The sequence below is a fragment of the Argopecten irradians genome, chromosome 10, assembly GCF_041381155.1.
Source record: "Argopecten irradians isolate NY chromosome 10, Ai_NY, whole genome shotgun sequence".
Taxonomy (NCBI): Eukaryota; Metazoa; Mollusca; class Bivalvia; order Pectinida; family Pectinidae; genus Argopecten; species Argopecten irradians.
Window position 1 is genome coordinate 13,977,801 of NC_091143.1, and position 15,694 is coordinate 13,993,494.

Consider the following 15,694-nt stretch of genomic DNA (forward strand, 5'->3'; position numbering starts at 1 on the left):
CTAAAATCCAAGGTTACCATACCCACCCCCTCCATTAAGCTACTGCAACATTTATGTATAATACAATAAAACGAGATAGAGATATTAACAGTTTGCTGGTTAAAATAAAGTACAGTTTTTCCTAAACTCAAATAGTTGTCATCTAAGCTCTACAGACCTATGTCTGTGGATTCTCAATGGGTCAGAAAGGTAAAGTTGTCCAGTTCTAAGTTATCTATGTATAATTTAATAGGGAAAAAACAGACCAGGTATGTCCTCGCTGTGGTTAAAGCCCTAACTATGGTGAGTGTACACATCAATAGAGATAATTAGGACGACAGCGAAACAAATAAGACGGAATGCGTTATTCAAAAACATTCAATCTATTTGAACAAAAATACCTTTAAACTTCGATGATTAAAGTAATGTTTATGGTCACATCATGGTCAGTAATCCAGGTCAACTTTCTTATGGACTCACACAAAATTATCAATCTCGTTTTACATCTCCATTCTAAAAACATAAAAGTCGTTTAGGTGAAGGTCTCAACATATTAATGGTATCAAACGTCCTATGTCCCTATTTGGTATGGTTTATAAACCTTGTCCACACTGGTCATTCCTGTGCACGTCTACGTATAGGTCACATCTAAGTGAATCAGTGTATGACAGACCGTTATACGTGGTCAGTGTGCCAAGTCATTCAAAGTACGTTGTCACATCCCTTGTGGTAGTGTATCAAGGTCACACCTCTCGTGGTCAGTGGTATCAAGGTAATCATTGGTCAGTAATCAAAAGTCATACTCCCTATGGGTGTGAGGCAATGGCAGACATAATGCAACTGTGTATATTATATGTAAAACGTACAAAATTTGATCAGGCACAAGTTATTCCAATTAAACACCCGTCCTCCTAATCATTATCAGTGAAAATTAGTACAACTATCGTAATACACATACTGAAGCAAACAATTGAATAACAAAAAACAAAAGAACAATATGTTACTTTTAAACCAGTTTCAATCAAAATTAATAATTGTACTAAATGAGCTTAAAACCTTTGTATTTGATATAAAAAAGCTTTATAATTTGTAACGACAGAATTCACTCACCGTGGATAATATACAAGTTATAATAGAAACACTGTATTTTGTTTCAAAAACAATATTCAATACCTAAATTTGTCAAAAATCCGGATTTGTCTATTTCGGCTGAATTGTATGACATATTACTTGGTAGTTCACTAAATACATTAATTTCGCTAATTAACTTTGTACTTTGTACGGGCATCTAAATGATTGGGACATTCTAAGAAATAATGATAAGCATTTTCACAATGATTTCCACAGCTTTGTACAACGAGAATTTTCGACTATATTTGAACGGAAAAGATCGTCATTTAGATTGCTACATTTGTGCCTCATTCTGGTGTGAAAAAATATTTAATTTTCTGTCACCATAGCTAAAATAAATGGTCGATGAGAGACTATTTGTTGGGAAAGAGCAATCTTAAAAGGAGAAATGGGTAATGACTTAATATCATTATCTAAATTATTCCAGTTTCTTTAAGTAGAGGTAAGAAAGACTTGAGAGTGGAGGAGAGTCGATAGTTTGGGAATACAAAAGTCGTTATTGTTTCTTAGAGCAGTATTGATTATTTTCATCAACTGTGGGAGGTAATAGATTCGAAAGGAAAGTTAGGAGTATCATGAGTTTTTTTCATCTTATGTAATAATTTAAGTTTTTCTTCTAGCTCTCCTATCACTTAGTACTTCCAAAACTGATTCACTATAAAGAGATTCATTTTTAGCAAATGATGGCAAACCCGTAATTATTCTTGCATGCTTCCCTTTGTGCCCTTTCAGTGGTATCAAGGTCACATCCCTAGTATCAAGGTCACACCTATCGTGGTCAGTAGTATCAAAAAGTCACAACCTATTGGTCAGTGGTATCAAGGTCACATACCTAGTGGTCAGTGGTATCAAGGTCACATCCCTAGTGGTCAGTGATATCAAGGTCACACCCCTCGATGGGGAGGTAATTATTTCTCGTATAGAGATGGTAAGTAGGGTGAGCTAAGGACCACGAGGTGATCATCGTACGTTGACGATACACATCACGTATCAAACTGTCATTGTCAGGTACTCCATATCAGTTTGATAGGACACAAGAATTGTTTACTTATGGACGACAGACAACTGACCATGGACGACAGACAACTGACCATGGACGACAGACAACTGATCATGAACGACAGACAACTGACCATGGAACGACAGACAACTGACTATGGACGACAGACAACTGATCATGGTCGGCAGACAACTGACCATGGACGACAGACAACTGACCATGGACGGCAGACATCTGACCATGGACGACAGACAACTGACCATGGACGACAGACAACTGACCATGGACGACAGACAACTGACCATGGACGACAGACAACTGACCATGGACGACAGACAACTGACCATGGACGACAGACAACTGACCATGGACGACAGACAACTGACCATGGACGACAGACAACTGACCATGGACGACAGACAACTGACCATGGACGACAGACAACTGACCATGGACGACAGACAACTGACCATGGACGACAGACAACTGACCATGGACGACAGACAACTGACCATGGACGACAGACAACTGACCATGGACGACAGACAACTGACCATGGACGACAGACAACTGACCATGGACGACAGACAACTGACAATGAACGACAGACACCTGACTATTGACGACAGGCAACTGACCATGGACGACAGACAACTGACCATGGACGACAGAAATCTGACCATGGACGACAGAAAACTGACCATGGACGACAGACAACTGAACATGGACAGAGTATGTTTTTCATTAAGGAAGTGAAGTCATAACACAATGATTTTTAAGAAAATCTCTTTATTAAAATTAAGTACAATTCAAATTTAATAAGACAATATTAGTTCACATCACACTTTATCTGGGTGATCATAAACCAATTATTATTTTTGCGATCAGGAATTAAGTGTATACTGTCAACCAACTTACTTATGCCTGCGATTACATTTTGCAGGTGACAAGAAATCGAAAAGAAAATCGCCGTGAAAGAGTCTCAAAATTTAATACAATAGAACCAATGTGTTTCAATCGCCGTAAAAGAGTTTCAAAATTAAATACAAAAGAACCATTAGGTTTCAATCGCCGTAAAAGAGTCTCAAAATTAAATACAATAGAACCAATGTGTTTCAATCGCCGTAAAAGAGTCTCAAAATTAAATACAATAGAACCAATGTGTTTCAATCGCCGTAAAAGAGTCTCAAAATTAAATACAATAGAACCAATGTGTTTCAATCGCCGTAAAAGAGTCTCAAAATTAAATACAATAGAACCATTGTGTTTCAATCGCCGTAAAAGAGTCTCAAAATTAAATACAATAGAACCATTATGTTTCAATCGCCGTAAAAGAGTCTCAAAATTAAATACAATAGAACCATTAGGTTTCAATCGCCGTAAAAGAGTCTCAAAATCAAATACAATAGAACCAATGTGTTTCAATCGCCGTAAAAGAGTCTCAAAATTAAATACAATAGAACCAATGTGTTTCAATCGCCGTAAAAGAGTCTCAAAATTAAATACAATAGAACCATTAGGTTTCAATCGCAAAATTAATTTCCGGTAAAAAAAAACTTTGACACGAAAAACGGTAAACAAAGTAACCTCAAAAATAAGTTAGTTCACAATACATTACACAATTGAAGTATATCAAATATTACTGTGTATTCATTTTCAAAATCAGATAGATGCATTTTACACTAAAACATGGGTTAGATTTATCTCCATGTCAGGATAAACACTCACGAAAACTGTATCATTATACCGATTTTAATTTAGGTCACATCAAATACATCTATATGTAGATGTATATCCTAGTAGTAACATCAGTACATAACGCTATAACGAGACACATTATCGCATTCCAACTTTGACGAATATTTAAGGTAAAAATATTACACAATACTATACTGAATTAAAAATTTCGTGTAAGTAATGTTAAATGTTTTAACCGGTATATCAAACATATGTCCATAGCAACACGATTCCACTGATATTCAAGGGTGTTTCATCAAGCATCTTCTGAATCTAGTACAAAATTATCTAAATAAATTTTGTGCTAGAAAGAATACTCCTTACAGTATAACTAAGTCGGTTATATCAAAACGTCATCACATGAAATGCTGCTTAGCATTAATTCGAGAAGATCACAGTGCTGTTTTCTAAATCCTAACTTATGTAATAATGGAATAATACTTACAATACTTTAGAAAATGTTACTGTTACACATAACATCTGTTCTATGTCCTAGTAAAATATTCGTCCTAGCAAATAAATCTGTCTGTTGCAACATAAATTCCTTAAAGAAATGATACTTAACAATATTTTAAGAATGTTACTCTCAAATATAACATCTGTTCTATGTGCTAGTAAAATATTCGTCATAGCAGATAAATCTGTCTGTTGCAACATAAATTCCTTAAAGGAATGATAATTAACAATACTTTAAGAATGTTACTGTCAAACACAACATCTGTTCTATGTACTGGTTAAATATCTATCCTATAGCTAAACCTAGCATAGATAATCTAAGCGGATGGATATTTTAAAGTACCACCTACTCGGCGTGGTTATGTAACAGTTACTTGTTAAAGTTATCAACAATCATAAATAATAATATAAACCTTTAAAGAGTGTGAATATTAATGTTAACATGGATATGCTAATGGCGGTTATAATATATTTACTGTAATACTTATTAATAATTTATTTATTGTAGACGAACTGTAGAATGAAATGATCTACTTTAAAATATTCGCAACATTGATACAAATTTCTAAAAATGATAAGCCTACATAGATTTTTTTTTTCATTCTTCCACTTTTTTGAATGCTATTTTATTTCCGAACCACTGTAAATTCACTATACCGAAGGATGCTAAATCATAATTTTTAGATATTACTTCTGCACTGTAACATGTAATTATCACAAACAAATATACTTAAACAACAATTTGTTAAAGTTATTGTAAAGGGGAACTATTTAACAGTTACGTTATTTTATGTCGGCTACAACATACATTCATTACATGGAATGACATTCAACAATAAGGTATGCATTGGATTTTTATCTGTTAGCATTCTGTTCTATCAGAGTTACTTTGATTCCCTTCGTTTTACTATGTCAGTTAAACGAAGGGAAGTAACTCTAATATAAAAAATGTCGAATGACAATAATATTACTTCTTTATCATAACATAAATATAACGAGTACAACATAAATGATAGGCGTAAAAGGATTCCAAACAATGATTTATGACATTAACCATAAGTTTCTTATACTTATAAGGTACACATCCAAACAATATATTTTTATGTCGATTACAAGATAAATTCTCTACGGTACTATTATTGATGAACATAGAACATTATAAAATGGCAAACATGTTTAACTTTTCATATTTGTTTGATAAGATTTAAATTCAAGACCCACTACCTTTCCGAAACAAAAAATAAAAGTTTCTTAAACACAATAATAAAAAGAAAATTGATATTGATGGCACCAAACAAATGCAAGATTTCCTGTGTAATTTTTTGTAACAGTGAAGAATGATTTCGCTGTGTTGCCGTCTGATACAGGGGTAACACAGGGAAATTAGGACGACGACAGAAAACATAATACGACCCGCGTTATAAAAATAACATTTAATTTATTTTTATCATTTTTAGTAAGGTGTAGTAACAATTTAAGTAAATAACTTTTGTGACCCAACAAAATTATCTGTCTTGTTTTACATTCCCATTTAAAAAATCAAAAGGAGTTTCGAAAAAGTAGTGGGCCTTTAAAGAATTCTATGTGAAACCGTTGGTAACAATAGTTTGTGAGATAACTCAATAGAATATAGGGTATGTCAATCGGTATAGGAATTAACAATATATTTTATGTCGGTTAAACATAATTTTTTTATGATGAAGATTATTAATAGTTTATCAAGGTAATTGTTGTAAACAAATATGTACTACATGTAGCAATATACACATTATAAAAATACAAAATATGTCCGTAATAAAATACATTGTTCTAACCGAAGATACAAAATAAAAAAATATGTAAAAAAACATGTCGAACATGCATTAACTTATTCTTTACCAGAAAAATATTAATGTTCATGACAACATATTTGGTTATAATATAAATGTTCACGGAAGGAGCCATTACAATGTAACACTAAATATAAATCAGATTAGGTAGGTTACCAGGAATGTTTCAGTAGTCGTTAGAACATTAACTTGACACGATTAACAAATACATAAATATAAATGTGCTTATTAGAATATGTCTAAGGGGAGCTAACCATGTTCCACATTTTGTTTTATATGTAGAAATGACTCTAGTAAGTAATTGATATATTTTACTTAACCATAATACTAAAATGTACTTCATAACGATGAAATCACTAACATTTTATAACTGTAATGTAATAAGGAGTAACAATACAATAATATATATAGCACATAGCACACGGATGTATCAAATGCGCACTCTGACATTTTGATTTACGTTAACAGATAATTGTCTAATACACACTAGGCTTAGGTTAGGGAGGAAACCCAGAGACCAGTAATACTTGACCTGACTCGTGGCCTACAGACTAAGTATAGACTTTTAGTAACTTATACTTCTCTGCCACGGCGGACTCCGTCTATGAACTTTCGGAAACCTTTCTAAAATATCTAAATACAAATATTCAAAATTATTAAACAACTGGTATATAGGACCTATCGGTTGCCTCTCTAAAATATTTACATACAAATACATTGTATTGCATAATGTCTAAACATCGGGTATATAGGACTTATCGGATGGGCTTTCTAAAATATCTACATACACATATCCAATAATATCGAAACATCTGGTATATAGGACCTATCGGATGTTTTCTCTAAAACATCTACAAAGGAATATTCCAAAATGTCTAAACGGTCTCTCTAAAATATCTGCATACAAATATTCATAATGTCACAACATCTGGTTTATAGGTTTATAGGACCTATCGGGTGGTATCTCTAAAATATCTACATACAGATATTCCATAATGTCATAACATCTGGTATATAGGACCTATCGGGTGGTATCTCTAAAATATCTACATACAAATATTCCATAATGTCAAAACATCGGGTATATAGGACCTATCGTGTGGTCTCTCTAAAATATCTACATACAAATATTCCATAATGTCAAAACATCTGGTATATAGGACCTATCTTGTGGTCTCTCTAAAATATCTACATACAAATATTCCATAATGTCAAAACATCTGGTATATAGGACCTATTGGGTGGTCTCTCTAAAATATCTACATACAAATATTCCATAATGTCAAAACATCGGGTATATAGGACCTATCTTGTGGTCTCTCTAAAATATCTACATACAAATAAGCCATAATGTCAAAACATTTGATATATAGGACCTATTGGGTGGTCTCTCTAAAATATCTACATACAAATATTCCATAATGTCAAAACATCTGGTATATAGGACCTATCGGGTGGTATCTCTAAAATATCTACATACAAATATTCCATAATGTCAAAACATCTGGTATATAGGACCTATCGTGTGGTCTCTCTAAAATATCTACATACAAATATTCCATAATGTCAAAACATCTATCGGGTATATAGGACCTATCGGGTGGTCTCTCTAAAATATCTACATACAAATATTCTGTAATGTCAAAAATATCTGGTGTATAGGTCCTATCGGGATATCTCTCTAAAATATCTACATACAAATAATCCATAATGTCAAAACATCTGGTATATAGGACCTATCGGGTGGTATCTCTAAAATATCTACATACAAATATTCCATAATGTCAAAACATTTGGTATATAGGACCTATCGGATGTCTTCTCTAAATGTCTACATACAAATATTCCATAATGTCAAAACATCTGGTATACAGGATCTATCTTGTGGTCTCTCTAAAATATCTACATACAAATATTCTATAATGTCAAAACATCTGGTATATAGGACCTATCGGATGTCTTCTCTAAAGGTCTACATACAATTAGTACATCACGTGACAGAATAGTGGATTCTGATTAGCTACACACAAGGGTACTATTTGCAATAGTGCCCGGGCAAGCGGGCACTATTGAAGTGGCGCGAAATTGAACGGGAATGTCTTGTGACGTTACCATTACATGACGTCATTATAACGTTGCGCTTCGACCAAGACGTCAAGATGGCGGGGACAGGCTTCGCGTGTGGGGCTTGAAGCAAATGTTGCTTTTCTACAGAAGACAGTTCACTCATGTTCTGTATTGATATACTTTTAATTTTCATGAAGCTGAACCCCGTTTTATAGAAACACAGATTTGTGCGACAACTCATATGTTGTACTTAATGCAACAACGTGGTGTGAAAATGAAGATAGCGTTACGAGGTTACGGGGCAATCGTTTGACGTGCTTCTTATACGATGACATGAAAACGGGTCTACTAAACGCATTATGGCCTGGTTGAGAGGGCACTATTGCCTCATAGTATTGTCTCGTGACGGGATAGTGCCCTCGCCTTCGGCTCGGGCACTATTCCATCCCTCAACAATACTATGAGGCAATAGTGCCCTCTCAACCAGGCCATAATAGATAATATTCCATAATGTCAAAACATCTGGTATACATGACCTATCGTGTGGTTTCCCTAAAATATTTATATACAAATATTCCATAATGTCAAAACATCGATATCGGGTATATAGGACCTATAGGGCGGTCTCTCTAAAATATCTACATACAAAATATTCTGTAATGTCAAAAATATCTGGTGTATAGGTCCTATCGGGATATCTCTCTAAAATATCTACATACAAATAATCCATAATGTCAAAACATCTGGTATATAGGACCTATCGTGTGGTCTCTCTAAAATATCTATATACAAATAAGCCACAATGTCAAAACATCTGGTATATAGGACCTATCGGAATATTCAAAGAGATAATTGAAGAATAATGACATCTCAATGGTATAATATTGTACACGTATATTGGGAATTTTAGACTTTAAGTTTTAACAGTCTGAATTCGGAGGGGATTATATACAATACTATGTTGATGACAAAATGATACACAAGCTACAAGTGTTCTTTACAAATCGCTCGTTACCATGCAATGCGAATGTCTTTCCAGCATTGAAATATAATCAAGTTTTACAAGTTAACACATATTTTTTGGTCGCTATGTTGTTTTGTCATGATAATCAGCTGATCATAACATAAACATCAAACTATTTTTCCGAAACAGAGAGTTATGAATGTAAACAATGATCGATTATCTGCATGATCAAAGGGAGACAACTAGTGTGAATACTGTACATTAATGATCAGAATATTTATTATTAGAATTAAAATTAGCGGTAAATTGTGGAGACAAGTTTGACTTGATAAAATACACGGCGATATATATACATGTATACAAATTAATATATATGAAGAGGCAACTATTTCTATTCTCCTACGTCTGGTTCTATACATGTATATATTGTTGTAAAGCAACTGATTATGTTCTTGTCAAGGTAGATTTTTATCAAAAGTAAAATAAGTTAAGATGAAAAAATATTGAAGTAACATTTATGTACAATAGTGTTTGCTATATCTCATATAGCTTGTTAAAATATACTGGTAGATATATACAAAACATTCTCTGGAACCAGTAAATCGACTAACAGTTCAGTGTGTTAGTTAAGAATATTCCAACAAAGTCAATGCAAGGAAAACTCAAATACAAATATGTAGTATGACATAGAGCAAGACACAGCGTAATGTTTACATCATTTCAATAATATGTTCCAGGAATGTTTCATTAATAATATACTGTATCATGATCAGTTACATTGAATACAGTTCAGTATTCAATATTAACTTCAAGATGGGAAGTCTTCAATAGAGTATAACGTATACAGAATATATAAAACATGACTATATACAAGGCTCCTAAAACATTGTTCGTAATGCATCAATGTAGTTGACAGGTAATCCAGGCTTCTTCTTTAAACTTAACGTCCACTTTTTAGTGAATGTTTTTCAATGACCTTTCAATGCGTCACCCAGCCACTTCGTCCAAGTACATTCTGGTAACATAATTAGAAAGTAAAAGTCAATACAAATAGACATTTTGTCCCACTTTTTCAATAGTAGTATGCATCTTTTCTGTATTATGGTAATCATTTTAAAAGAGTATGTATGATGCATAAATTTTATCGAATAAGTCATTTATAATGGTTATTCTTTCAGATATTCATGGATTAAAATGCTCCACCTTAATGAATGAAAAGCTGACTGTATAAGTTTTGGGTCATAACGTGACGGGATGAGACTGGTTGGACATCTGGTACATTATGACCACTTTATTCTTCATATCAACAAAACAGCTTACCTTTAGTTCTTTTTGGGGCAGCATCTTTTAGGATCCGGCTATCCCATAGAGTGTCTGACTCTGCCTGATGTGGTGAATGATGTGGATGGAATCTTACCAGCTGCATGTACATCCGGATATCGCATGTGTGTGTGGTATCCAAGAAGATTCTGTAGTTCACCAGCAGCAGCCAAAAGTGAATCGTCAGATAAAGAGGCTGCTATTTGAATAACGTCGTGACCTTTGGTGACTTTATTGGCATCCTTTCCATACAATATTGACTTCAACGATTTCTCCACCGCCTAATAACATAAAATCAGAAAGGGCACACATCTAACAACCTAATCAACCACTTATATTACAAAGTATCCTAATGAAGGTCATTTTATCAACCACTTTATATTACGAAGTATCCTAATGAAGGTCATTTTTATCAAGCACTTTATATTACAAAGTATTATAGTAATGTAGGTCATGTTATCAAACTTAATTAAGATGCTATACATAAAATCAAATATAAAATGCATTATGAGTGTAGTGAGATGTTTGAATAGATCGATTTAATTTGAAAGGTGGCTCGAATTTTTTGTAGAGCGAACAACTCTGTTCCCCTTTAATGTTCGGAGCAATAATCATGGATTCGAACCTTCGATTGACATGGGCTAACGGACCGTCCGCAACCATCATAGTTTTCTTGTCTACAGGAGAAAACTAAATGAGGTGTACTGATACAGCAAAGGTTCTTGTTATACGCATGCATCCTGTAAGTAAGGTGCGATCAAGTATATCAATAAGCCACTATTTAGTGCTATATACTTGAAAATATGAACTTGCTGACGTTAAGAAATAGTTTTAAAGTCACCATTTGAACAACTTACCCGGTCCCATTATACTGACATGGCGAACAAGCGTCCAACTCCCTTTATGCTGTCGTTAAGTCTTTAGGAGCAGAAACTAAAGTTTTTAAATGATTTTGCCCATTATCCCCTGCCATGGTTACCAAAAATCCAGTGAATCCTGCACTATATTGACACGGGCGAAGTGCAGAAGGCCAAATTTAGTACCCCTTGGGTCATGCTGAGCGACGTTAGGAAGAGGAAAGTAAGTTAGGAAGAAAGTTTAAAGATCATTTTAGACTTTTTGCTCATCAAAAGGGACAAACAGGTACAATTCTAATGAAGAAACCTGCATAAGACCAACATGAGGCAATGTACTAGGGAAAAAATATACGCAATGATTACATGTATCTTTCATCGGGGTTAGAAAGCGAAAAGAAAAGTCTTTTTAATGGTGTTTGAAATATGATATCAGTCGTTAGTTTATGAACATGGCAAGAAGGACAAATTTGCAGCTAAAAATAATGTGATATAACAAAGGACGATCGGACGGTGTCATCACTAAATAAGTTAAAAGATTGGATACCTTAAAATTCGCATTGATGCAACATTCCCGGGGTTCTCACATTGTTAAAACGATTTATACCCCGAATAAATGTAGTATTCAAAAACAAACTTAAGGGTCTGTTTGACCAAATCTTGTAGAAGGTAGCTTGGTCCTTTACGTAAATCAAATACTGAATAATTATGTTTGTATCGGTCAATGTGGCTTTAAAATGCAGAGTCACTTATCTCTGTAATCCGCAAAGAATTAACATCAATTGTTGATGTCTCCATGATGAGTCATTGTTATTAAATGATATACGTCAGGGGTTTACGCGACAGAGATTTGTCTATTACACAAAATACGATGATAATCGATTGATGATATGAAAATTGTAGTCTTCTTAACAAAAAATTAAGCACTTTAAAATTTAACATAACCTCAAAAAGCTAGCATTGATCAATTAAGGACCTTGTAATATTACAGAATTTGCCTTAAAGTGAACTATTGATTGATTCCATGTTGAAATCTGAAGCTATATGTACTTTTGGTTAAAAGTCTGCATACGTTTTCAAAATTATAAACTGCTATTTAAAGGAATTTTACAGTGATGTTAAAGGCTCTAAGTCAATCCTTGTACATTACCTACCATGGAATTAGTAGTAAAGCGTTTCATTTATAAAAAGCTAAGTTAAAACCAAACCAAAGGCAGAAATAGCCCTAGTTAAGTATTTGTCACCAAAAACTGACGGTAGGGTATATTACCATAACATGATTGTGGACTACGACAGAAAATATTTTTGTGGAGGTGAATTAAAATAAAACACGACATTACCTGATGACGACATGTAACATATCCAGTTGTACCCTTGGACCTCCTCTGCAGACTGCATGAAGTGTTTTGCTGCACAGAGATCCAGTTCTGCTTGTTTGAACCACTTCCTTTGTTCGATAGGGTTGGGCACAGGATCGGTGTCAAATACGTTGTAGGATCTATGGTGTCCTCCTCGTGACCCCGCTGACGCTCGGTGCCATTCTTTTTCTCTAGAACACTGTCGATAGACGTTATCGTAGAATTCTTGGTTTGCAGATGGTCGGGAGTCAGAATAACTGGAGGGGTCGACATCATCGTCAATGTTTACCGGATCACCATTCGTGAGTCTGTCCCAAACAAACATGATATACTTGAATGTTTCTGTTGCCTGTTCTTCATTGCTAATATTCTTGTCCGGGTGCCAGCGCCTTAGATATCTCTTGAAGAGAAGAGTTCGTTCCTTCTCCGGTAAGGTCCAAATTGCCTTCAATTTTTTTCTGACCTCCTTGAAAATTACTTGAAGAGGTGTCGTTTTTGCAGGCATTCTGTTTGCAACCTCAACTGCGCTGACCAACTCGTTCGAAGTTGTTCTTCTGCGAAGAATTTTGTACATGTCGAAAGCATATTTTTCAATAAACCTGCCTTCTCCAACGTCGACTTCGTATTTTGTGAATTCATCTGATAGCTCTCCCCACGATATCGGAACCCCCTAACTTCTCAATCCTTCCATATATATAAATGGTGTTTTCCTGTGAACCCATTGCATCATCCGTCAAGTGAACCGCCACATATTCCCCGATGTCAAACGTAAATGTGTTGTTGTCTAGCATATGATGCCATTTCTCATGAACGTAGGTCCCACATTTCGGGAGAAAATCGGCCAAAAGCGACGCATTAATCCTATATTCTCGGTATTCTTCCGAATTCATAATGCCGGATATTGTTTCTGGGTAATCCATTGCCATCAGGATTTTTAGCAGAATTGGTCGATGCATAGAACAATCAATACCAGTTGTTTTCTTTAGAAGTTTGACGAACTCTCTTTCAATTTTCATAATCCAGTCGTTTCTTTCCATCTCAGGCGGAATCTTTGTGTAAAAGTTCCATGCAACTCCCTGTTGCTCATTTTCTTCCTTACAGATGTGACCAAATACACCTGTTTTGCGTCCTACAACTCTTCCGTTGTAGACATAATCAACATTTAAGTCTTTTACTTGTAGCACTTTTATTTTCTGCAGTCCAGTCAACACACTACTTTCCTGTTTTTCTTCATTCGGTTTTGTAAATCGTAATTTCAGTCTATCATGATGTGAAATGCGTAGGAGTCCCTCAACAAATGCAGGAGTTTGGATGAATTCCTGCAACAGTCTTGTATGATGTCCTTGGGTAACTTCAATGTCTGCTGCATCAAACCTTTCCTTTACCAACTTTGTTAAAACATATGGTCTGTATTTGTCTGGTAATTTCTCAATGTCAAAGTCAAAATAGCGTAGATCCAAAGATTTGAAGCCTACAAAATACGGCAATCCCGCTTCCTTCCCAATGGCATCGTACAGCTTATCATTGTCGGAGTAGATCATTTGCGTAGAGTTCACCATTTTGTTTCTCTTTGGTAGGAAGATACAGGATTTGTACCTGTAAGCATATTTCAGTTTCCATGTTTCGCAAACGACTAAATAGTCCGTCGATAGCTTTCTGTGCAGACAATCGCTCGTTTGCATGTAATTCTACATCTTTCACCTCCTGTGTGATCCCTTCTAACACTCTTGCATACGTTGCACATGTAGCCCTTTCATCTGTACCAAGCAGTTTGAATAATGCAAAATTACTACCAAACACCATCGGAGCTGGGTATAGGAACGGTTGATTTCTCCATTGTCGTCCAGGTAGATAACTAGATTCCCACACTTCACAAATTTGTTTTCTGATGGTAGATATACTAACGGTTTCTGACGTAGTCGCTCGATGACAATGCTTTCCTTCGCTCCATGGTCCCACAAGTACTTATAGATATCGGACATGAGACTTTCCAAATATGCATCATCTTTTTGCCAGCGATGTTGTTCACACTGGTCTTTCAACGCATCACATACATTTTGCGTGTGTTGAATAACCTTATCAAGCGGTGGTTGTTTCAAGCATACCTGCAGTTGTCTGGCTACTGCATCGGATTTCTTTCTATTAAAACCGCCAATGAATGGATCAGCTATTTCTGGAAGGATGCTACAGCTACTCCAAATAACGTTAGAATAACTTTCAGGGACAGCTCCTTCAAATGCCATTAATTTCCCACATTCGAACTGCGGATAAATATCGTGTTTGGTTCCGGATATCAATGGTGGTACGATAAACTTTATTGCGCGTATCCTTGAAAGTAAACCCAAAGTCTCTAATTTATCTATACTCCAGATGTACTCGAGTAATGTATAAGACTTCTCTGTAACCTCCTCTGTGATTTCACGCTTTCCTTCTGTTTCAATCTGATAAGAAAATTGGAGAATCAGCTCAGTGGATGCTTCCTTGACCATACCAATGAGTTCCATGAATGATCGCCATCCTTGTTCATTGTACGGTGCCATTGGAAAGTGTAGCTGATCGCTCTTCATGATCTGAAATAGTCTCACATGTGGACTGTATAATCCAGATGCATTTCTACGTCCTCCTTTCTCTGTGTCAAAAATGCACAATCTCCCCAGTGCAGCAATCAATGTTTTCTGCTCAGGTTTATAATCATTGTTATAAGATTGAAGAAGGCTATCCTTAATATGATTCAAGTGGACCTGAATATGTTGTGTTGGAAGATATTCAATCTTGGCTAAGATGTGACTTGTGTAAACATCACAAATGCTGCTTTCCGTGTACTTGAATTCATCATAAATTGGCTTCAGCTTCTTGTTTTGCTTCAAAAGTAGTGTGCCTGTACTGTTTCCCCATTCTTTGATTCCCTCCGATGGTATATGCTTAGGAAGTACCAGGACACAGTGATCCATCTCAACCGAAACATGTTCTCCTTGTACTGTCAAATGTAGCGGGAGCGA

General features: G+C 35.2%; 1 protein-coding gene and 2 pseudogenes across 1 annotated transcript; 1 reads left to right on the forward strand and 2 right to left on the reverse strand.

Annotated features, from left to right (window-relative positions):
- The first annotated feature begins 2,266 nt into the window (after nucleotides 1-2,266).
- Nucleotides 2,267-2,866, forward strand: LOC138332551 (uncharacterized protein PFD1115c-like). Its single transcript, XM_069280557.1, has one exon. The coding sequence runs from the start codon at nucleotides 2,267-2,269 to the stop codon at nucleotides 2,864-2,866; it is 600 nt and encodes a 199-aa protein (XP_069136658.1).
- Nucleotides 2,867-10,499: 7,633 nt separating this feature from the next.
- Nucleotides 10,500-15,694, reverse strand: part of LOC138332552 (sacsin-like) — a 48,668-nt pseudogene continuing 43,473 nt past the window's right edge.
- On the reverse strand, nucleotides 12,610-14,377 carry LOC138333176 (sacsin-like; annotated as a pseudogene).